Source organism: Zootoca vivipara, chromosome 14, assembly GCF_963506605.1.
Source record: "Zootoca vivipara chromosome 14, rZooViv1.1, whole genome shotgun sequence".
Classification (NCBI taxonomy): domain Eukaryota; kingdom Metazoa; phylum Chordata; class Lepidosauria; order Squamata; family Lacertidae; genus Zootoca; species Zootoca vivipara.
This window is the reverse complement of record NC_083289.1, coordinates 7794120-7818895: the sequence shown is the minus strand read 5'-3', so window position 1 is coordinate 7818895 and position 24776 is coordinate 7794120. Positions and strand designations below refer to the sequence as shown.

General features: G+C 45.0%; 1 protein-coding gene across 1 annotated transcript; it reads right to left on the bottom strand.

The window, feature by feature from the left end:
• Window positions 1-5510: 5510 nt before the first annotated feature.
• SORD (sorbitol dehydrogenase) lies at window positions 5511-23750 on the bottom strand. Its single transcript, XM_035131844.2, has 9 exons — window positions 23448-23750; window positions 18985-19018; window positions 15403-15567; window positions 13492-13651; window positions 11759-11877; window positions 11299-11364; window positions 9218-9393; window positions 8329-8450; window positions 5511-7556 (listed from the first exon to the last, which is right to left on the bottom strand). Exons 1-9 carry the CDS (start codon window positions 23514-23516, stop codon window positions 7391-7393), a joined length of 1077 nt encoding a protein of 358 aa, XP_034987735.2. The 5' UTR covers window positions 23517-23750; the 3' UTR covers window positions 5511-7390.
• Window positions 23751-24776: the final 1026 nt, after the last annotated feature.

Below are 24776 nucleotides of genomic sequence, written 5' to 3'. Positions count from 1 at the left end.
CAGAGGGGTCCACTGAGTACTTAAACTGAAAGTACTCAAACCGAAGCGTTCTTAAACCGATGTATGACTGTATATAGCAAATCAGTGCTAAATATAGACCGGGAATCATGGCTGGGGAGAATTAATGAGCCCCACCAAGAGCACAGTTGTGATTTTACCCCATCTTACTCAATTCCACAAGGGGTGGAATTCCCCAGGCACATTTTAAAGCCCTCTTCCCGCTTGACGGTGGATGGAAAGGAAACACAGAGGTCATTGCTTTACAAGAAATCATCTGTGTCTTTCCATGAGTAACAGACTCAGATGAGCTTAGGACAATAAAACATACAGAACGTTGCCTGAGTGTGTTACGTTGGTCACAAAAATATACTTCCTCTTCCTCAGTGAACTCTGTGATTTAAACTGTTATAGAGGGAAATCACTGAATATCACACTGTTCACACTATTAGTTAAAAGATGCCTAAAAGATCTTCTTGGGTAGAAGATTCGATCCCCTCCCGATTTTGCCTTTGAAAGGACAGTATAGAAAATATATTACCAGCAAATGTTGATAAAACGGAGGTCTCTTCCTCATTGCACTCATAATTTGCATAGGTAACAGTAAGGAAGATTTTTATTGTTTGCATAGAGTGAATCACTGGTGTCTAACCCAGGCGGTTTACTATTACCGTAATGTCAAAAGCAAAGTGTGATAAGGAAGGAACACGTTTTCCCTCTATTCATCAGTCTTATTTAGTTAATAGCAAAATAAATATAGTTAATAGCACAATAAATATTAGGTTGCGTTTCAGAGGCTCCCCATTCAGAGGAGACTCATTGAAATAAATTGACATAACTAATGAACATTAATTTCAATGAGTCTAATTCCGAGCATAGCTGCCAAGTTTTCCCTTTTCTCGCGAGGAAGCCTATTCAGCATAAGGGAAAATCCCTTTAAAAAAGGGATAACTTGGCAGCTATAATTCCGAGCAGAACCTAGTTGGATACCACCCATGACGACACATTTATGCTACGTAAGTTGCTCATTGTGGTGTTACGTTAGTCACAAGAAATGTTGCATGCAAAACACATTTCAGGTAACACGTCATCACATTTCCTTAAAGGAGAGAGGGGTTTTTTGGTAATATAAATGTTATATATAGCAAATATTTCTCATCCTTTTACTTATTCATAAACAATATTTGGATGGGATTCTGCTACCTGCTTCTTCCCCATGCCACTTTCCTGGTCTTTTATCCATAGCGCAAGCCATATAAATGAGTGGGATCTGCCAGAAAAAACACACACGTTCCTGTTCAGTTTTTTCATCCAACTGTGCTCTTTTTCAGAATATTCCATCCCCTCCAACATTCAATCAGCACCCTTTGCCCATTGAGCCTGCCAGGTCATCGCAGAACTGTTTCTTCTAACTTTTTTTGTATTCTGCGAAACTTGGAAGTTCCTCTAAGCTTGCTGACACCCCCCACCCCCACCTATGGATGGTCAATAGGCCTTGCAGTTTTGCCTGCCTCATACCAATTGTCATAACTTTTGGCTGTTTAGGATTGGGCAAGCCTTAGTCATGGCCTGCCCCTCCGAGTGAATGGGTACCCTGTTAACGGAATCCAGGGGAGCTGCTTCTGCCCAGACGCCCAAGCTAGGGCTAGGGCCATAGCACTCTTCCAGACAGCATCCCCTTGGGTGGGGTTCGGTCCAGTATACCTGAAGGAGCGTCTCCACCTCCATCGTTCTGCCCGGACACTGAGGTCCAGCACCGAGGGCCGTCTGGCGGTTCCCTCGTTGTGAGAAGCCAAGTTGCAGGGAACTAGGCAGAGGGCCTTCTCGGTGGTGGCGTCTGCCCTGTGGAATGCCCTCCCAACAGATGTCAAAGAGGAAAACAACTACCAGAGTTTTAGAAGACATCTGAAGGCAGCCCTGTTCAGGGAGGCTTTTAATGTTTAATAGATTACTGTGTTTTATTTTGCTGTTGGAAGCTGCCCAGAGTGGATGGGGAAACCCAGCCAGATGGGCGGGATATAAATAATAAATTGTTGTTGTTGTTGTTGTTGTTGTTGTTGTTGTTGTTGTTGTTGTTATTCCTATTTGATATAGGTCACAGGACACTTCCACCTCTGAATTGACCCTACAGGTGATACTTCTGGCAGGCAGGCTGGAAGTCAATGATTGTACCCAATGCCTATGCTGAACCTCTTACATCTGGGATCAATAAAGTTGTGGCCTTAAGGTAAAGGTAAAGGGACCCCTGACCATTAGGTCCAGTTGTGACCGACTCTGGGGTTGCGGCGCTCATCTCGCGTTATTGGCTGAGGGAGCCGCCGTACAGCTTCCAGGTCATGTGGCCAGCATGACAAAGCCGCTTCTGGCAAACCAGAGCAGCACACGGAAACACTGTTTACCTTCCCGCTATAGCGGTACCTATTTATCTACTTGCATTTTGACGTGCTTTCGAACTGCTAGGTTGGCAGGTGCTGGGACCGAACAACGGGAGCTCACCTCATTGCAGGGATTTGAACCGCCAACCTTCTAATCGGCAAGCCAAGCCCTAGGCTCTGTGGTTTAACCCACAGCGCGCCTTATTTGACCCAAATATGTTGTCTTGCCTGGCTATTACTTTATGGCTTGAGATTGCTCCTATGGTTCCAGTGGACTGGTGGGAGGTGAAATGTGGGAATCTGAGGAGGGGGGCCAGTGAGCTAGAAAGTGTGCAGCTGCATGCAGAGGAGCGATCAGGCAGGTTGATAGAAAAGTGTACATAAAACCAGCAATTTTAATACAAATACACATCATAAGATGATGTTTTGTTGTCAGTTATGGTAAGTGAGATGCATGGGATGTAACATAAGCTGTCAAACACTTCCTGTTTCCCCAGAGTGGACACGTCACATCTGTCACATCTGGTCTGGAGCTTCCTCCCCCTGCGTGTGACCAGGTAGGTGGGCGTGACCCTGGAAGACCCCATAAGAGGGGCTGGTCACACAGCCATCTTCCCTTCTTTCACCACTTCTTCCTCTTGATGCCACACTGATACTGATGTATTTTGCTGTCTGCTGGCTCTCAGCCACCAGGGCACGGGCTCATTCCCATATGGGATGAACTCAAACCCAGCTCTTCTGTAACTCAAAACTAAAGCCTGCCTTCAGGGATCCAACTGTGAACTGAATGTGAGTAAACTTCTATTACTTTTAAAAGAAGCTTCGTGTGTCTTTTATTCTTTTTAGGAGGGATAATTACCAGAAATATACTCCAATCTGAACAAAGCCAGATTGGATTGCTTAAGTAAAGGGATTCAGACGAATCTACCAACTAGCTTCCTGCTATATTCTGCTGCTGACTCACAAGTGCCTTCTCGGTAGTGGCACCCGCCCTGTGGAACACCCTCCCATCAGAGGTCAGACAGATAAACAACTACCTGACATTTAGAAAATACCTAAAGGCAGCCCTGTTTAGGGAAGTTTTTAATCTGTGATATTCGATGTATTTTAATGCTTGTTGGAAGCCGCCCAGAGTGGCAGCGGAAGCCCAGCCAGATGGGCGGGGCATAAATAATAATTATTATTATTATTATTATTATTATTATTATTATTATTATTATTGGAAGGATACTATTAAATCAATATATCCTCTCCTAGTATCTTCATTCCCACAGGATGTGTTGGCACAGTGCTTTTGCCAACCACTCATGTCTTATTTCGGGATATTTGATTCCGTTCCCACTCACTCCACCCCACCCCCACCCCTGGTTTCCATTCTTTCCATCCCAATCACAGAGCATTAGTATGTGGCTGGAGCAGCACAGTATTCTTGAGGCACACCAGGAAATAGCTAAGACTTATTACTTGTCACAACTGCCTGAAAGAGCCAGGGCCAAATTTGGAATGATGCCATAAAAATAACACTTATCTTAATCCCACCTGACTTCTGGCTTAGTTCCCACACTGCATCCTTAAGATCATCAAAAGGAACACCTGCAATTACCTGAAAACATTGTATTACTTACAGCGCTGCAAAACTGCTTGAAGTTGGTGGTGCTGGCAGGAACCATTGTGCCATAAAGTAAGCCAACCCATCAAGAGATCCATCAATGATAGCTACATAGTTTACATAGGAATTGTTAGTGTTGGGTTGGAGCCAAAGCTTCCCTTCCTCTGTTGGAAGGAACCTGGCAGAATTCTAGGACTGATGCCTCCTTGCCCACCCTCAGTCTGCCATGCCCACTGCCACTTGGGACCTCTGCTGGTGGAACTGCTGCAACCCCTAGCCTCCCCCTTGTGCTCATGGGGCCCAGGGGTGTTGAGAAGGGCAGTGAGATAGGGTGTGATTCTAATAAACAAAGACAGCTATTCCCAATCACAGGCTGGTCCATGAAAGCTCCTGCTTTGGGCATGGGAAATGGGCTGGCATCCTCAGGTACTGTAGCTGCCAAGGCCCCCGGGTCCTCGAGAAGGCCCAGTAACAACCAGAATCCCCTGGTACAGCTCCTCACTGATGTAGCCACTTGTTCTCTTGCTCATCCATTTGCTTGAACACCTGTTTCCTTGCTCTAGGCAGGAATGAGGATTGGACCCAGGGCAGGTAAAAGAGGACACAGAGACTACTGAATCACCTTCTCAACAACACCTGCTTGTGTGTTCATGTACCTGGTAACTGATGGCAAATGTGGTGGCATGCAAGTAGGGAGGGGAGACCCACCCAAAGGGAGGGTGTGCAATGGGGGGGGCATATTATTACCAAAGATGTACTCTGGAATCGGCCCTGCATACACACTCCCCACCAGGTGGGTGTATCTCAGGGCACACCCATACCCTACATTTAAAGCATTCAACTTCCCAAGAAGGCTGGGAACTGTAGTTAGTTAAGGATGCTAGGAATTGTGGTCCTGTGAGGGGTAAACTACAGTTCCCAGAATTCTTTGGGTGGGAAGGAAGCCATGTGCTTCAAATGTCAGTGTGGTTCTATACTTTCAGCTTTGGTCAGAAGTGAGGAAAAGTGGAGATTTAGTGTAGCTGTAGCTTAGGGTTTTCTAAACCCTGCACATTCCAGTACTGTCTTTTGTACCAGTTTGGTGCCTGTAGGAAATGAGTCTACTTAAACCCTCCTATTTAGGGACAGTGCTGACTTATTTATAACCAGTTTCGTCCAATTGTTCCTGGTGTAGATCTTCACTCACCCCTCCTTCCTGGTGGGGAGCCATTTTGTGGTTTGCCTCAGGTGTCAAAATGTCTTGGGCCGGCCCTGCAAGTTGTGCTGCATACAGGTGCCTTTATTTGGGAATGAGGACACCTGTACCTCAGGAATCAGAGAAGATGAGGACATGCGGGGGAGGGAATTCAGGAAAGGGGGCAAGTAAATCCTATTAAAGTAGCAGAACATGTGGAAAAGGTTGGGCCCAACGCCTGTGAAAATGCCTCGTATAGAATAGAAAAATGCAGCTCATTGGAAACAATTGATCACTAATAGCTGCCAACTCCTGCTTTCCCAATTGTGGTAGGGACATTCAGTTGAAAAAGAAATTTGCTCAATACAGTTACTTTATTTCTGAGGTTTAAAACAAAATAACATTTCCTAAAAATTCAAAGCAGTCTGAGCGGTATCTCCAGTCCCTTCCAACAGACTCTGCCTATTTGCATTTCCTTTTGATAGCTCAAGGTACGTCTGGGAGCAGAGGCAGCCTAGTGGAAGACAGACTCAGTGTAACATGACCCTAGCGAATGAAATATATAATTAGTGGTTTCTGCCCTAGGCCCTTGTTGAAGGCACAGTATCTTGGGTTGCCAGTTAAGTATGTGGCCACTTCACACTTCAGAATTACAGGCCATTCTTTGATCTGGCTGCTTGCTGAAGCATGTCGACATCCCTTTCAAGGCTTTGATACTATGAGGAAGTGGCTCTCATTACAGCACTTGTGGAAAGGCAAGGGCTTAGGTAATCCCTGCAGGTTTCCAATGCAGAATATTTGAACACGAGGGATATGTTTGCACAGGCAAAGCACCAAACAATCCTTGCTTTTGTTCCTAGTGGCAATAAATGGTTGATGTCCCTGAGATGCTCCGAGAAATTTGATTATTATCTAATTCACAATTCCCAAAATGATGCATCTAGCTTTCAAAAGTCTGTTATCTGAATTTTGCAATGCAGTTTTCCCATCAAAAAAATGTGCACAAAATGCATGTGTCGGTGAAAACAACAGGTGAAAATAACATTCGGGTCAATTGCTTAGAAAAATGTGTATAGTAAGAGAAATGTGCACTTAAATGCTGACCAATGTCCACAAGGACTTCCAAATATATCACAAAGTGAGGCAGACATGTAGTGACCTGAACTTAAGGACTGGAAAAACTAGAAACTGAAACTGATAAGATTCATCCATCCCTAGATACTCCAAGAGATATCCATCTAGATTGGAATTGCAGAAGTTTTCAGCATAGGGCACATACAATTGTGTAATGGAGAAGTATATCCTCTGTTACTGAAATAGCCACATTTGGCTATTCGTCCAGAAATGAAATATCTGTGGAACGGAATGTACCTTTGCCAGTCAAACTTCCAAATGCCCCCAACTCTTATCTCCTTCACTGGTCATTGTGGAAAATAAGATTCTGGACTAGGGCTCTTCTAAGGTTCTAAGGATCTACATATGTTTACCATAAAGAAGTTCTTACTGCTTAGGAAATGAATATAAGTGGGTGTAAAATCTGCATTAGTTGTGGGTGAGAGGGGGCCGATTATGAGAGGAACAAGTCCATAGTGTTCTCCGATAGCAGAAATATATAACCAGAGCAGTGACGTGGTACACAGCTCTTACTGGGCTGAACTATTTCAGACTACAGAGGGCACTGCACAGTTGAGTGTTCTGCCATATGAAACAACTCCCCAGACATACAAAGCTGGGTGGTTAGGCTAGAACAGGCATGTCAAACCTGCGGCCCTCCAGATGTTTTGGACTACAATTCCCATCTTCCCCAACCACTGGTCCTGCTAGCTAGGGATCATGGGAGTTGTAGGCCAAAACATCTGGAGGGCCGCATGTTTGACATGCCTGGGCTAGAACCTTCCTCCTTGATATAAGTTTTGTTTATCCAGGGAGTTTGTTACCTGGGGAACTCACACAGGCAGCGCAAAACAGAAATGCCCAGCAAAAGCTACACTCCATGCTTGTTCTGTGTGTTTCAGCTCTAACACTTATAATCAAATTCCTCTACCGATTTCAGCATTTCATCAAATTGCACTAACTATTCTAGGTAAGAGAGCATAAGGTTTAGAATTTCACTGAAATTTGTTTCCTAGGTGATCCAGTTTTAAGGCTCTGAGTGTCCTTTAGAAACAAAACTACCCTCGTTGGCAGGACAGTAGAGCAGAGTGTTGCATTCTGGGGTTTTGTTGTTATTTGTTTTCAAGGATTCTGGTCGCTGGGATCGCACTTCAGCATAATTTTTATCCCAAGCCCCTTCTTGGTGGTCTCAAAAGCCTCCATAGCTTTTTCCAAAGGAAAGCGATGTGTCACCAGTGGTTGGATGTCCACTTTTTTTGATGCAAGCATAGCAATTGCCATAGGCCACCTGCAAGAAAAGAGAAGGGAGGTATTTGTAAAAGCACCAAGTTCCAAGTAGCCTCTTGCGACACAAATGGAGAGTCAAGCACCAGGACCAGCTAAACATGCCATGCCATTGAATTTCCTGCTACATCAATGGGTTACTTATTTTAATTTTATTCATTTTACGAAAACTTCTATAAGAAAGTTCTGCTCAGGAATTCTAAGAAACCAAAAAAGACAATGCAGTATTGAAAGGCTGAGCCAGGCATCTTGATACAGAATGGTGTTCAGTTGTATCCAATCAGAGGTGAAAACCCCCTCCTTGATCTCAGGAACCATCATGCAGAATTTGGTGGCTACATCTAAAGAGGTATCGAAATGCACAGCCAACGGACAACTTTCCAAAATGTAAAGTAGGAGCACAGTTTGATTTCTATGATTTGGAAAAGAGAAGAGATAAAAGAAATACAAAGAATGATATATTTGGAGAATGCAAAGATAAAGGTGGAAATAGAAATTCAAAGAAGTTGAATTGTGGCAGAGCAAAGCTGTGGGTGGGTGGGGAGAGTATTATATGATAAGTATATAATATTTCCTTTCAACGTTTTTGGATTGTTTCCAATCGTTTTTGCTTTGTTGTTGTTGTTGTTGTTTTATTTTGCTGTACTACTTACTTAAACAAAATGAATAAATAAAATTTGGGGGGAAAGAAAAGGAAAAGAATTTAGGCATTCCCTTTTCCCTCCTTGCATCAGTTTTTAAAAAAACCACCATTTATATCTCTAGAAAATACTCACGTATTGCAGTATCGAAATACCCCTCGGATGTCCACCTCCCGCACAGCAGCATTCACAATGGGCAAGGTGGCCATCTCAGATCCTAGCCCCACCAAAACCAGAGTCCCTCCAGAACGTGTTGCCTGAAGACAAAAGGAGAGACCTAAAATAAATATGCATCTCCAGTCAAGGATGACATGAGAGGACGGGGAGAACTCTTTCTAGCCGCACAAACTGAGACAAAGTCCGAGGTGGGGATCTTAGGGCAGCTTCGTCGATGCAAACTAGCTTGTAAGAGAAACAGCAGCAGAAGATGCATGCATGCAAAAATCTCACCTAACCTCTGAAGGTTGGGGTCCCCTGGAGAAGGGCCCTTTTTGAAGTTCTTAAATGACAGGCAGCTTCATCCCAGATAATACATTTGTCAGAGGCTGTTATAAAGATCTCTCAGCATAAAAAGGTAAAGGGACCCCTGACCATTAGGTCCAGTCGTGACCGGCTCTGGGGTTGCGCACTCATCTTGCATTATTGGCCGAGGGAGCCGGCGTATAGCTTCCAGGTCATGTGGCCAGCATGACAAAGCCGCTTCTGGCAAACCAGAGCAGCACATGGAAACACTGTTTACCTTCCCGCTGTAGCGGTTCCTATTTATCTACTTGCATTTTGACATGCTTTCGAACTGCTAGGTTGGCAGGAGCTGGGACCAAGCAACGGGAGCTCACCCCGTCACGGGGATTCGAACCGCCGACCTTCTGATCAGCAAGCCCTAGGCTCAGTGGTTTAACCACAGCGCCACCTGGGTCCCTTATAAAAGGATAATTTCCAGGTGTGTTTTCTCTCATTTCCTCCAACAGCAATAATCTCCATATTGCAAGGAAAAATTAATGCAGGTGAGCTAAGAGAGACTCACATATATTCCAGTCTGGATAGAGGCCTGTGCCCCGGTGCATTCCACCGTGATGTCAGGCATGCAACCAAGCGCTTGTTCCACCAGGTGGGCCACCTCCTCTGGGCTCTCACTCTTGACCTGGACTGTGAAATCAGCCCCAATTTCCTTAGCCTTTTCAAGGCGGGGAGCTGATAAATCTATAGGAGGGTTGGGAAGACAAATAACAAAAACAATGGCGAGGATAAGATCAGAGCAGCATGGAGGTAACTGTGGATGTGCACACCCCATACATTTAAAGCACATAGGTAAAGGTAAAGGGACCCTTGACAATTAAGTCCAGTCGCGGACAACTCTGGGGTCGTGGCACTCATCTCGCTTTACAGGCAGAGGGAGCCAGCGTTTGTCTGCTTCTGCAGACAGTTTGTCCGGGTCATGTGGCCAGAATGACTAAGCCGCTTCTGGCGAAACTAGAGCAGTGCACGGAAACGCCGTTTACCTTCCCACTGTAGCGGTACCTATTTATCTACATGCACTGCGTGCTTTCAAACTGCTAGGTTGGCAAGAGCTGGGACCAAACAACGGGAGCTCACCCCGTTGCGGGGATTCGAACTGCCAACCTTTTGATGGGCAAGCCCAAGCGGCACAGTGGTTTAACCCACAGCGCCACCCGCGTCCCTTTAAAGCACATGCCTTCCCCCAAAGGAACTGGGAACCATAATGTGCTAAGGGTGCTCAGACTTGTAGCTCTGTATTCTGGGTTGCTGACATAGACTTTGGTTTTTGAAGCTGGGTGAATCTTTGAAGTGGATGAAGAGAGAAAGGGGACTGCATATGTAACTTGGATGTATGCAATATGAAATGTGGCTGCGGCTTCTTATTTCCCCTGTTCCTTATCCTTTGGGTTGAGCAATTGTTAACAAAACCCACAGTATAGAATCAAATCTGCTGATACAATTGTTCTTATCTTGTGTATACAGTGGTACTTCTGGTTAAGAACTTAATTTGTTCTGGAGGTCTGTTCTTAACCTGAAACCGTTCTTAACCTGAGGTACCACTTTAGCTAATGGGGCCTCCCGCTGCCGCTGCGCGATTTCTGTTCTCATCCTGAAACAAAGTTCTTAACCTGAGATACTATTTCTGGGTTAGCAGAGTCTGTAACCTGAAGCGTCTGTAACCTGAGGTACCACTGTATTTGAGTTTTGTACTGAAACATCACCTCACCTTTTGCTTTACAATGCATTTTGACCCTAGTTATATTCCCCCCTCCCCCAGTTAATATACAGTGGTACCTCAACTTACAAAGGCAATCCGTTCTGCGGCGCTCTTCAGATGTCGAATCCTTTGTAAGTCGAAGCGTCCATTTTGCGCATGCGCAAAGTGCGATTTTGCCCTTTGTGCATGCGCAGACCACACACGCCGCTTCTGCGGACTTCGGAAGTCGAAACCTTCAGAAGTCGAAGCATTCGTAAGTCGAGGTACCACTGTATTTGCCAGCTTTGGATAATATTCAATGCATCTGACAAAGATGATAAGAACAACCCTCCTCAGTCAGGGAAAAGGCCCACCTAAACCAGCACCCTTTCCCCACCAATGGTCGACCTTTTTTTAAAGAACCACAAGACTTCTTGTACTTGAGGCTTCAACCAAGACTTCAAATCAGTGAACTTCTGAGCCTCCTGCTCTCTCCTCATGAAACCAATTCTGTTAGCACCACACAGTGCAAGAAGCTTCAGTGACACGGAATAATCTGCCGCAATCCTGAAAAATGCTAATTGCTGCTAACTGGTTATAGTTTGTAAATTATTATTCTGGGAGTTTGACTCTTCATGTGTAGATGAGACTGGCCACTGGCTTGCCTGATTCTGGTGATATGCACGAGTGGAAAATATTGAGATAACACCAAAGTTTTTGTCAACCACTTTTGCTTTTTTCCCACGATCTCTGAGAACTGGGCCTGTCAAGGGGCAGTTAAGCACATTATACTTCATCTTTTCCTGGCACTTGCCTTGTAAACCCTAGTAATTAACCCCATGTAAACCCAGGGGACCAAAATGAGTGTCATTACAGCACAAGGTGTCAAAGAGTTGGAAAATCTAACTTACCTGTTATCACCACTTGTGCAGCCCCCATTACCTTAGCAGTAAGCAAAGTCACAAGTCCAATAGGTCCTGGAAGATGAGCAAAAGAAAAAATCAGGAAGTGTTCTACTACCCTTTGACATTTGTTTCCAGGTTGGTTACAGTTAAGGAACATGTTATGCAATTGGCATATATGAGTATCTCCAGGACTGGGAAAATGTCAGCTCTAAAAATGAGTACTACCGAAAAAATATTATTTCTGTTTTTGCATGTTCCTTTTAAAATAATCACCAGCTGGATTCTCTGGACCAGCCCAAGGGTAGCCCCACATAAAGCACATTGCAATAGTTGAGTCTTCAAAAAAATAAAATCTTCAAAAAGCTGTTTATTGACTTGCATCGTATCCCCATTTGAGCATCATGCATCATGAAGATGGCTACATAGCTTGGAAAAACAAAGAACTGCAAAACAGGGTATTCCATACCAGCACCACAAATGAAGACCTTGCTTCCCAGAGTCACTCCAGCTCTTCGGCAGGCATGGATTCCCACAGAAAGAGGTTCAATGAGGGCACCTTCCTCAAAGGTCACATTGTCTGGAAGTCTGCAGCAAAACAGAGAAACATGTCACACACAAAAATCAGAATGGTAATGGAAGAAAGTTATGATCTACCGCAGTGGTTCACAATTGGTGGTCCACGGACCCCAGGGGGTCTGTGGCACATACCTGTGAAGTGTCTAAGCATCCCATGGCAGGGAAGGGCAGGAGCCTGGTGTCAGGATTGTGCCCCCTGGATCTGGGGGAAGGGCTGATCAGCTCAGTCACCTTTGGTAGATGGGGGCTGCCACCTCTCCTGCCATGGCTGCAGCCTCTCCTGCAGTGCCCTTGGGGCCACCTGGGAAAAGTGAGCAGGTGGGTCGCTCCCGGGAGGGACCTTTCATACTGGCACATAGCTTGGCTTTTCAAAAACAGGTGGTCAGCAGTACTTAGCTAATTGGGAACCACTGATCTACTGAATCAGAAACACCATTAGTGAGGCAGATTCCAGAATAACAAACATCCTCCCAAGTCCATTTAGACCCGGTCGAAGTTCCCACCTCTGCTTTGAAATGTTGTCCTACACTAACTTGGATTTGGACTATTAACCTTAGAACTGCTGAAGCGTAGCTGCTAAGTGTCTAAAGAAAGAGCAGGATTCCTTAAGGTAAATTTTGACAAACACGTTGCTTGTGACCTCCCAAGTTGACCAGTGGGCCTTGAAATTCACAAGTTAGTCTACTCATCTAAGGAGGGCAGAGTTTGTTTGTTTGTTTGTTTGTTTGTTTTGGTCCCTTCAACATGGGCTAAAGCTTTGTTTTTCTGAGGAAGGATGTGAGAAGCCATTGGGCAAGGATCCATTACCCTCCCATTCATTACCAGTTCTTAGAGGCTCTGGGAACTGCCACTCTGAGAGGGGCATAGCGGTCTCCTGATGGTTTTCAGCACCCTTAAGAAACTTCTTTGGGGGAAGCCATGACTGTTTAAAGTAGCACAATACTGCTTTAAGTGTACAGTACAGATGGGGCCTAAGTAAGATTAGCGTAGTACCATATTTAGGGATTCCTTTACTTATTTACTTATGATAAATATTTAGAAGACATAACTGAACTAATATAAAAATGTTTATCTATGATTGAAGACCCTTGGCAAAGAAAGGGGAACAGAAAGGCCCCTCCCCCCCCAAAAAAAGTTTCTTTGTGAGAACACTGTATTTTCAGCATTTATATAAATGGGCCCAATGCAGAGATTCTCTGCATAATCCCAAAACACACAGTGCCCAACCATAATTAGTAATGGCGTACAATGGTCTTGTTGAGTTGCTTCAAGTCTACTGTGCAACATTTAAAACAATGATTTGTCAGATATGAATGAGAGGGGCCATAAAAGCTGATAGGAATTCTTAAATATCACCTGAACTAGAACTAAAAACAAGAAACCATCTGCAAAAATCACGCTCAAATTCTTTATTCACTTGTTCATTAAGCTACTGTTTCCCATTTTATTTGTCACCCCAGTCATGATATTGTATAGTCTAGATATACAAGATCAAGACTTCCAGACCAGCGGACTTCCGGACTTCAAGATCAACAATTACTATCCAATTTGTGCAAAACCACACTCAGTGGAGAAATTCCCTTTGGCTAGAGTGTGTTCCCATAGCAGGTATTTGCAACTAACTTGTAGCAAAAGTTTGCATCGTGCTTGTAATAGCGGCACAGGTTCCCATCATCAGGAGGAGTTGCACAGAAGAAGATGGTTGGAGACAGGTTGTATCGGCCAGTTTTGCAGAATTCATCTATTTCTCGGGGAACTCCAGGCTCAATAGCCACTCGGTCACCTGGGACACATCAAGGATGCAACAAGATAAGAGACTGGACTAATTGTCATGTAAAGAGGTGATCTGCGTCTTGGGATCAGAGATCAGGCTGCGTAGCACAAAATATATCAAAACACATTAGGAAATCACATTTTCAGACAATGCAGCTTAACATCCTAGCATCCGTAGGTGAACTCCAAGCCATTTTCACACATATTATCTCAGTAAAACTTTCAACAGCCCCAAAAGTTGTGCCAGGAGAATTACAGTGGTACCTCTGGTTACGAACTTAGTTCGTTCCAGAGGTCCGTTCTTAAGCTGAAACCGTTCTTATCCTAAGGCGCGCTTTCGCTAATGGGGCCTCCCGCTGCATGCATGCATCTGATGCATGGTTTCTGTTCGCATCCTGATGCAAAGTTTGCAACCAGGAGCAGCTACTTCCGGGTTAGCGGAGCTTGTAACCTGAAGCATTCGTAACCAGAAGTGTTCAAAACCAGAGGTACCACTGAACCTTTATATTTCAGGTGATGTGGCTTAGATAATAACTGAATGCCTAAGGTCACCTAGGGAGTACATGGTTCAAGTCAGTGAGATTTTAAGTGAGTACAGTGATGGGGAACCTATCACCCTTCAGATGTTGTTGGACTCCAACTCACATTGGTGAACGTGGCCAATGGTCAAGGAAGATGAGAGCTGTAGTTCAGCAACATCTGGAGGGCTATATGTTCTCCACTGTAATATTAAAACATTCAAATCTACGGCCAGGTTTCCATCAGTTCCAAACTCAGCAGGCAGATGTTGACAAAGAGTTTCCTTTGAGGATTTCTGACATTTCATCCAAACACAAAAGTTTAGGATCAGAATTTTCCTTCTCCTAAATGGGCTCCCTTCCCAGGTTGACAAGCCTCACCTGACCCTTACTTCCCTCTACTCTACAGCATGTGCAGAAACCGCCTTCTTGACTGTTGGACCCACTACTGACTCTGTCTGCTCAATCTGATGGAGCCTGTCTTCGCATGCAGGGAAAGTCCCTAACTCACTGAAGGTCTGAGACCCGTCAACTACCCTCCCCTGGTTCAACTGGCCAATCAAAGCCATTTCCTAGGTGTGGCTGCTGTTGCATGCTGACAGCTTCCAGGAGCCACAGGCGAGAGCTGAGTGCAGGGTGGGGACCATAGGTAGATAGGTAGACAAACTACCCCAGAAGGAGTATGACATGTCCCCTACTAGAGGTGCTACCTCTCCCCTAATGCCACATACACCCCACAAAAGTCATTAATATATCCTAGAGATCTCACCAGCCATCAAAAGGAGGCATGTAATCACCATGGTCACTTTGATCTGTGGATGAAGGTCTGTTTATGGTACCACAAGCACCATATTGCATGCTGGGATTTGGTTATGTGCTTGTAACCATTTCTCTGGAATTCTTTTCCATTAGAAGTGAAGGCCCAACATAGTCATGCTTTCAACGTTCCATTTTTTTCTATCTCTCTGGTCTCCCTAAATTCACCGGTTTTATTTCTGAAGTTTTAAATGCTTGTTGCTTTTTATGTCTTAATACTGTTTTGTTTTATTTTATGGCATATGTTTTATATTCTGTTCTCCACTTTTTATGCTTTTTTATTGTTTGGCTGTACCGTACTGTACTTTGTATTCTTATACAACAGGGTCTGGTGGAGTTGCTTTTTACATGAGATTATAAGGTGCTTTGTGGAGGAAGTGTTTAAATAAAATAAAAATGAATGAATAAATGAAGGCCCCCTGCTCACCTTTCTTTAATTTGGTCACTGCGGACCCAACTTTGACAACTGTTCCTGAAGCCTCGTGGCCCAGCACCATGGGGTTCTTCACAACAAAATCTCCAATCCGTCCATGTGTCCAATAATGGACATCAGAGCCACAAATCCCTACAGAATGCATCTTCAAAAGCACCTCTAGGAGAGAAGAGACAAATCAGAGAGTGAAATCTCCTCAGGGAAAATCTCTTAACGGGGAAAAAAAACAGTGGATGGCTTGGAAATCACTTGGCTTTTCAATATTTGTGTTTCTGGTTATTTTCTAAGTGGAAATGTCTGGAATGTTGACATTTCTTTTCTGGTTTCTTGCCAGACGGCTCCTATAATGTTTCAAAGAATGTTTCTAGTGCAGGCAGGCTTGAGTCATGGCCAGTTGAGTTTGACAGCCGTTGCCTAGATTACCTGTTTTCCATCTCACATTACCTGCAGAGTCATAAACGCCCATCAGTCTACCTGCTTGCTATCTTGTACTGTATCTGTTACAAGTGGCTAAGAGTTACCATTTTCTGGAGGAAAGCCTTATTTCTTCAGAAGTGCTGAGTTGTCCAATGAGCAGCATTCAAAATTCACCAGGCACGAAGCACATTTTAAACCTGGCTATCGGTCACTTGTGACCAAATGAAGATGACTGGACACCAGGATGGTGCCCGACATCTCCATGTTTGCTGCATGCCTGGGGATCCTTGGTTCTTGCCTATTTTCACACAGTAACAACACATAGGGTTGCCAGACTCAATAGAGGACAGGACTTCTGTGCCTTTAATTGCCCTGCTCTCTTTTGAGTCTGGAAACCTTAAAGAGAAACCAGCAGACCCTTTGTTTAATTTCCAAGCAAAGGGTCTGCTGGTTTCTCTTTAAGGTTTCCAAACTCAAAAGAGAGCAGGGCAATTAAAGGCACAGATGTCCTGTCCTCTATTGAGTCTGGCAACCCTAACAACACATCCTTTAGAATTCTATCCGTGATATTTTATCTGCACAATCAGAACAAATTTCAGGAACCAAAAAGTCTCTTTGGTTTACCTCTTTCGGAGTGAAGTCTTGAACTTGGGGGAACTACGAACTTAGTCCTGCAAATCTCACTGCATTTCAGAGATGTACACATTTTGCTGAATTACTTGTACAGTGAACAGAAATTTCAGAATCAAATTTACTTTAGAAGTTAATTGGAATTCACCTCTGGGCCATTATTTGGGTCTTGTGTGCACCTACGGTGAGCCAAATGCATGGGGCTTCAACACTGGGAGAAGTCCTTAATTTCCATACAACAATGGGTTAATGATTTGTACCGTACTCCCTACCCTGAGTTGAGCTGGCGATGAATCAACATAAGCACAAAGGAGAGAAAGATGAGAACGTTTTGCTAGCTTTTCTTGAGACTTACACATGCAGTCATAGGAAGCAACCCAGCATATCTGTATCACCAACTCAAAGCACATGAATCCATGTCTGCCCTTTCTATGCTGACTTTCTGGCTTTTCGTTTGCATGATACTTTGGTTGCATTGTTTGAGAACTGTAAGAAAACATCTTCCGTTAAATGCAGTAGCACTGCTGAGCAGAGGTGTGAGGAAGGGTAACAAAAGAGAGCAGAGGCAAAGAGCAAAGTCCATCTGCTGCAAGAGCTGCATAATCGCCTAACGCTTGCACAGGTGCTAATCTCACCAGCACCACACAGACCTCATTGGTTCACACCTGCGCAAGCCACTAGAGGCCTCTGTGCTGGTGGCATTTGGAGGGGTTTAGACTGGGGTCTCCCTTTGATCATCCTCCATCTTAAAATTAGGACCCTCTTCACTGTTAGTCGTTTAGTCGTGTCCGACTTTTCGTGACCCCATGGACCAGAGCAGGCCAGGCACTCCTGCCTTGCACTGCCTCCCGCAGTTTGGTCAAACTCATGTTCGTAGCTTCGAGAACACTGTCCAACAATCTCGTCCTCTGTTGTCCCCTTCTCCTAGTGCCCTCAATCTTTCCCAACATCAGGGTCTTTTCCAGGGAGTCTTCTCTTCTCATGAGGTGGCCAAAGTATTGGAGCCTCAGCTTCACGATCTGTCCTTCCAGTGAGCACTCAGGGCTGATTTCCTTCAGAATGGATAGGTTTGATCTTCTTGCAGTCCATGGGACTCTCAAGAGTCTCCTCCAGCACCATAATTCAAAAGCATCAATTCACCTCTGGGCCATTATTTGGGTCTTGTGTGCACCTACGGTGAGCCAAATGCATGGGGCTTCAACACTGGGAGACGTCCTTAATTTTCATACAACAATGGGTTAATGATTTGTACACCTGTCTTCACTGTAGACAGGTGTCAATCCTATTTGTGGTCTGGCTACATCCATCAACCATCCTGCTCAATTGGTTAGAATGTGGTGCTGATGATGCCAAGTTTGCAGGTTCGATCCCAGTATGGGACAGCTGCATTGCAGGGGGTTGGACTAGATGATTCTCAGGGTCCCTTCCAACTCTATAGTTCTATGCATCTATGAATCTAATTTTCTTCACCACCACTCTGCCACTGACACTGCTCTTCTTGCCTTCTGCTGCCTGCTATGTCTTGCCTGGTCCTGCTTGGCTCTCACTCAAATGATCCTTCACTCTTGAACCTCTTATTAGTGAATAACCAAAGGCAAGGCTTTCCCCGTTAACTCAAGTAATTCTGAATAGGACCTTTGGCCTTTCCTAAAACATTCCCTTGATTTGTGTGCTAAACACATGGGCAGCCATAGCAAACATATATATAACTTGGGGCACTCATTCCAACCTCCATGAGACAATACAGAAATGGCAGCATCTCACTAACCCCTGCGGCAGGCGAACCTTCATCCCAATGCACAAGCAGCAGAATACAGTGGTGCCTCACTAGACGAATTTAATTCGTTCCACGGGTCTTTTCTTATAACGAAAAATTCGTCTAGCGAATCCCATAGGAATGCATTGAATTTTTTCTGAATTTTTTTTTGCCCATAGGAACGCATTAATTGAATTTCAATGCATTCCTACGGGAAACCGCGATTCGCTAGACGAATTCGTCTAGCGAGGCAACCTCCACTAGAAAAAACCTTTCGTTAAGCGGAAATTTCGTTAAGCAGGGCATTCGTTAAGCGAGGCACCACTGTATCTGAAATGGAGACATGTGAAAGATACAACAGCTGGTTCTTTGGCTGCAAAAATCGCAAGGTGCTTTCTCCGCCTAGCCAGAGGTACCTACTGGAATCTTCTGAGAGCTCCATCTTTCATGTGTCAATTTAGAGAAAGAAGAACTTACAAAATTGGCACCAGGGGTGGGGGACATTTCCCCTGAATATTATGACTGTTTATGCCTTGAAGAGTTAATTAAGAATTGAAATGGTTGCCGTTATGCCTTTCACTGAACCAACTGTATTGCTAAGGCAATAAATTAGCCTTCAGTGGAGGTTGAAGATTTAATCTGAATACTCAAGGAGCCTGACTTTATTTTGCACCAACATTGTGATGATTCATCTGACAAGAGGTATAAAATATGTTTTGTAAAAAAAAAAAAAAAGTCACAAGCTGAATGACAGCTAGCCTAAACAGACCTACCGTTGGGACCTGGTTCAGGTATCGGCCGATTTTCCTGCAAGGAAACAAAACAGACAACATTCAGCTTTCTTGAAAACTTTCTGTTGCTTCCTCTAGGTCTAGGATTATATTGTAGGCTAGTTCAGGGGGCCTACTATAGTAAATTTCTCACCATCCTAAAGGCCCACAGTGCTTGGCTTATACTGGAAGAACACTATTCAGAGGTAGAAAACTGGGAATAAAGCAAATAGAGGTATTTGAGCCACTTGTGGGTCGAAATATGAGCAACCTCTTCCAATTGCTGTGAAGCCGAGTACAAGCACTGTGCTTACCCACAGCTTAGATGAATTGACTGGGTAGTGCTAATGAATCCAAAGGGGATGAACTTATTACATTGCTGGACATACAAGCACCAGCTTGAATCTAATCAGAATTAAATCCTACCAAGTTCAACTGATTTTTTAAAAAAAACAAACTATTAAGTACACTTAGGATTGCAAAACTATTAAGTACACTTAGGATTGCAACAGGGACCCAGGTGGCGCTGTGGGTTAAACCACAGAGTCTAGGTCTTGCTGATCAGAAGGTCGGCGGTTCGAATCCCTGCAATGGGGTGAGCTCCTGTTGCTCGGTCCCAGCTCCTGCCCACCTAGCAGTTCAAAAGCACACCAAAGTGCAAGTAGATAAATAGGGACCGCTCCGGCGGGAAGGTAAACGGCGTTTCCGTGCGCTGCTCTGGTTTGCCAGAAGCAGCTTTGTCATGCTGGCCCCATGACCTGGAAGCTGTCTGCGGACAAACACCGGCTCCCTCGGCCTATAGAGCAAGATGAGCGCCGCAACCCCAGAGTCGGACATGACTGGACCTGATGGTCAGGGGCACCTTTACCTTTAGGATTGCAACATTAATCTTCCTAGCCTGATGTAAAATTTTGCCTAGTTGCTTCCCAATAATTTTTACAGAGGGAAATAAGATATGTCAATATATCAGAATGAAACTTATAAAAACTTCTCTTTCCACTAGGCAAAAAATGGTAAAGTTCATAACATGAGCAGAAAGGTTGTATGTTTCCTTCCAAGTCAATTCTGATTCTGTACCACTTTTATTCTGAGAAGAAATGTTCAAAATTATAGCACTTTCAATGACGACTCAAGTAGGATTGCCTTCTGCCCTCATTGCAACAAGCTTTTGAACACTCTATATGCAATGTTCAAATTGAAAAGCTTCAGAGAAAGTACACTCACAGGGCAATCCTATGCATGTCAATTCAGAATTAAGTCCCAGTGAGTTCCATAGGACTGCAAACTCAAGTCTTCACCATTTAAAGAGAAGTGAGTAATAAGTAAAAGGGAGGTGTGATAAAATACCTAAAATTGTTGTAGGGATGCAGTGGAGCATGCAAGTAAGTCTTTAATGTTTAGCCAGTGAGCAAACATAATATTGGTTGTGGGTGAGGGATATATGTCCAAGATGACAAAATCTCAACTCGTGGCTTCCAATTCTGCTGGCACAAGGACTTTTAGCTACATGATGGAATCTCCCTGCCCTTTCATCTCCCTGCACACCCTGTAAATCATCTCGGTGTGTGTGTGTTAGTGTTAAAGGAACCTTTAGAGCAGAATGAGGGGTCAGATGGGGAGGGGAGAGGGGGAGGAAGTTCCACTGTGCAGCTAAAAGTTCTTTTTGCTAGAGCTACCACCCAAAAAGCTAATCATCTGGTTTTAGTCTGCTCTTAAAAACATGTGATCCATTATAAAACCAGAAATATTTGCCTGCACCAAGATGCAGCCCTTATTGCAAATAGGTCACATCCAACCATAGTTGTTAAGCATATGGCTTCTCCCAAAGAATCCTGAGGGGTAAACTAAAAGGTAGTCCTGAGGGGTAAATTAAAGTTCCCAGGATGCTTTGGGGGACAACATATGCTTTAAATGTATGGTGCATAAATTCATCATTACCTGTCTGTTGTGAGGAAAGCAACATTCCATAATTACGGAGAAAATGCTAATAGTTCACTAGCAGCCCTGTGACTAAACTCCAGTGGTAAATCTTCCTCTCTTATCAGAATTCAAGACATCAGAGAGGTTAAGGTTAATTAAAATTCCAAAGTAGCAGCCAAAGTTCTTGCAAATGGGAAATGAGAAAAGAACAGTACAACAGCTTAGGATACGTTCACAGCAGTGGCTTAAAACGCAGCAAGGTCATTCCTCACCTATGTTTCAAGCCACATTTGCGCAGTGTTGAACACATCAGAGAGGGGGCAGGGATGTCTTTACCCAAAGCACATGACCTTTTTTGTTTCCCTGCACCAGCAACCCACCCCCCCCGGATTGCCCATTCATAAAGCTGTCATATGTGCATGCATCCTTATTTGCGCATGTGCAATGACTTGTCCCAAATGTGCACACCATTATTAAATGCAAAGTGAAGGCAGCTTAAGTTTTCTAGTTGGATTGGAGATGGTGCAAGAAGGGGAAAAAAAACCACATGAAACAAAAGTATTTGTCAAGAAACTACAGGATCGCTATGAATTGTGGCTAATGTGTGTGCATAGCTGCAAGAATGAGCCGTGAGAATGCACTGGATGTGGACATATCCTTAGAGCAATAGTGGTTGGTGGCAACTGCCTTCATTCCCTGTTCATGGCTTCCCAGTGTCATCTAGTCAACTTCTATGGTATGAAGGATTCTAAACCAAATCAACCTTCATTTTGATCCAGCTAGGTGCTCATTTTCTATCCCAAGTTAATCAACAGTACAATATTTATTTATTTATCTGCATGCATTTATATACCACCTTGCTCCCAACATGGAACCCAAGGCAACATCCATGTGATTCCCAGGCACTCACTGGACCCAGACCTGCTTAGCTTCAGCAAGATGGTGGCTTTATGTGTCACACACTGGAGCTATTAGGTTTGGGTCATACTATGTAACTAATGGGGTGGGACCCAGGTGGCGCTGTGGGTTAAACCACTGAGCCTAGGGCTTGCTGATCAGAAGGTCGGCGGTTCGAATCCCTGTGACGGGGTGAGCTCCCGTTGCTTGGTCCCAGCTCCTGCCAACCTAGCAGTTCGAAAGCACGTCAAAATGCAAGTAGATAAATAGGAACCGCTACAGTGGGAAGGTAAACGGCGTTTCCATGTGCTGCTCTGGTTTGCCAGAAGCGGCTTTGTCATGCTGGCCATATGACCTGGAAGCTATACGCCGGCTCCCTCGGCCAATAATGCGAGATGAGCACGCAACCCCAGAGTCGGTCACGACTGGACCTAATGGTCAGGGGTCCCTTTACCTTTATGTAACTAATGAGTACATGCTGTGTATCCATAAAGAGAGAGAAAAAAAATCAGTGTTCAGAAGCCGGGTAAAGGCAGAGTGTACAACACCATGTCTATGCAGTGTGCCCATTAAACTGTCATGCATAAAGGAACTTGCCCTGAACTGCAAGGGAGTTTTTGCAGCTATAATCCTAGGCACACTTACCTGAGATCAAATGCCACTAAACAGCACAGGACTCACTTATGAATAAATACTCCATTTTTGCAAGTGGCATGGAATGCCCAATTCTATGCACATTTATTCAGAAGTAAGGCCCACAACATTAGTTGGGGTTATTCTCTAGGAGAGGCTATCACTCAGCACTACATGCACATGTTTTGAATGAAAATAGTCCCTGGTGAAATATCAAGGAAGGAGTGGGGAAGACCCCCTTCTGAAGACAAGGAGAGCTGCTGCCGTCAATAAGAGACAATACTGTACAGCATAGCTGCCAAGTTTTCCCTTTTCTCGCCAGGAAGCCTACTCAGCATAAGGGAATTTCCCTTAAAAAAGGGGAGAACTTGGTAGCTATGCAATACAAACAGACAATAATCCTACATTCGAGTATTTTTTAAAAGCCCTATGCTACTCATGCTGACTTAGAAATAAAACGTTCTGCTTTATTCAAGGGGTCTCCCAAGGCCAGGATTGCTTCCTGGTGCTGCAAGCCTACACCTGTTGACTCGAATGTCAGCCTCGCTGTGTTCCACGTGGCTTACTCCCTGGTAAGTGCGCACAGTCCTTTCTCAAAGCATTCTGGGCACCGTAGTTCGTGAAGGCCCGCGAGGCCATTGCAACTCCGGGAGGGGCAAACTACACTACCCAGAGCCCTTTGAGGGGAAAAAGCTGCGTTTAAATAAGGCCACGGCTCTCGCTTCAAGGGCGAGCTGGGGGCAAGTTTGCAACCAGGCGACACCAGGTCCGCACGCAAGTCACGGTTCGAAAGCAAAAACCGAGCAAACCCAAAAGGCCCGGCCTGATACAGCAAGCGCTTTTGCAACGTGCATACATGAAGGCGGCTGAGGCTGCAGCCCCGGGCAAAAGTAAGCCGCGCCCAGCCGCCCTTCCCCCCGAGTTCGAGCCGCCATGCAACGCCCGCGCGCCCCCACCCCACCTGGAGCCGCTTCTCCCTGAGGGAAAACGGCACGTTAAGTACAGCTTGGCCGTACCAGGCGCAAGTCGCCGGCTTTGTGCACCACCACCGACAGGTTCGCGCCGTCGGCTCCCTTCGCCGCCATCGCCGCCGCCGCGCGCTTCGCTTCGGTGTCCGCTTCGGTGACGCGCCTCCAAATGCCGCCGCCGCTGCTTCGCCTCCCCAGCAGCCGGCCGCCTCTCGCCGCCCTCCGCTTCTTCTGGGAATTTTGTCCTCGGCGGCCGGCGAGGAGGGGGAGAGCTCGGACTTCGCCCTCCGCGGCCGGGCCTCAGCTCAGTGGAGCGCGGGGAGCCGTGGCGCAACGCCGCCTGCCCTTCTCCTATCGCCGCTGTGCTTATCTAGGGCACGTTGCCTATTGTGTGTTGCGCGTGTTGTTTGCTTACGCAAAAGGGGGGCCTCACACAAAACCCCACACAGACTTAGAAGAATATTCCATTCTTAGAAGAATAGAAGCATAACCCCACCCCACTCACCATTCCACTTCCCCCCTCTTTTCTTCCTAACCTAATACTGCATGCAACACCTAATGTCTCACAACGAAGGAAACTGATCTGTAGAAAACACAACTTGAAAAAAGAGACAATGCATGTATTTTTGTAAACGACAAAATTATTGTGTGTGTGTTTTTAAAGGGGAGAGACTGGCAGAAGACGTTGCTCCTCTGCGCATCTCCAAGCATCCCTCTTGCATTTTCACTCCCCTGTTCTGCACCAGGCGCCTGCAGCATTCAGTAATTCCCATTTCACTGTATCTGAAGAAGTGTGCATGCACACGAAAGCTCATACCAAAATAAAAACTTAGTTGGTCTTTAAGGTGCTACTGAAGGAATTTTTTTATTTTACTTCGACCCAGACCAACACGGCTACCTACCTGTTACCAGTAATTCCCTGGTTACTGAACAAGCTCAGTCCTCTCTTTTTTTTGGGGGGGGTTACCCCACCACCCTTAGGGATTTTATGTGTGTGCTGCAAATCTGAGGCTCCCTATCGACCCTGCTTGTATCTTCATCTTATGATTTATCGATTTTGTATAAGGGAGTCCTTGGAGCAACCCCACAATTGCCTAACCTTGGCTCCCATAGGTTCAGCTCGGGGGTCACAAGCAAGAGACGTCAGACAGGTGACAAGCAAAACAGCAGTCAGTAGGCCTGATCTTCAAGAGTTCAAACTACCACATAGAAGAAGAGAGAAGTCACAAACGATGGTTACATCCGTATTTTAAAGTTTCCCAAAGTTTCCCATTTCCAGAAGCATCATCAAGGCATCATAGATATGTCAGTGAAAAAGGTGTGGTCTCAGGTAGAACCTGAGATCCAGGCATGGCCCTGTCACTCAAATATACTCCA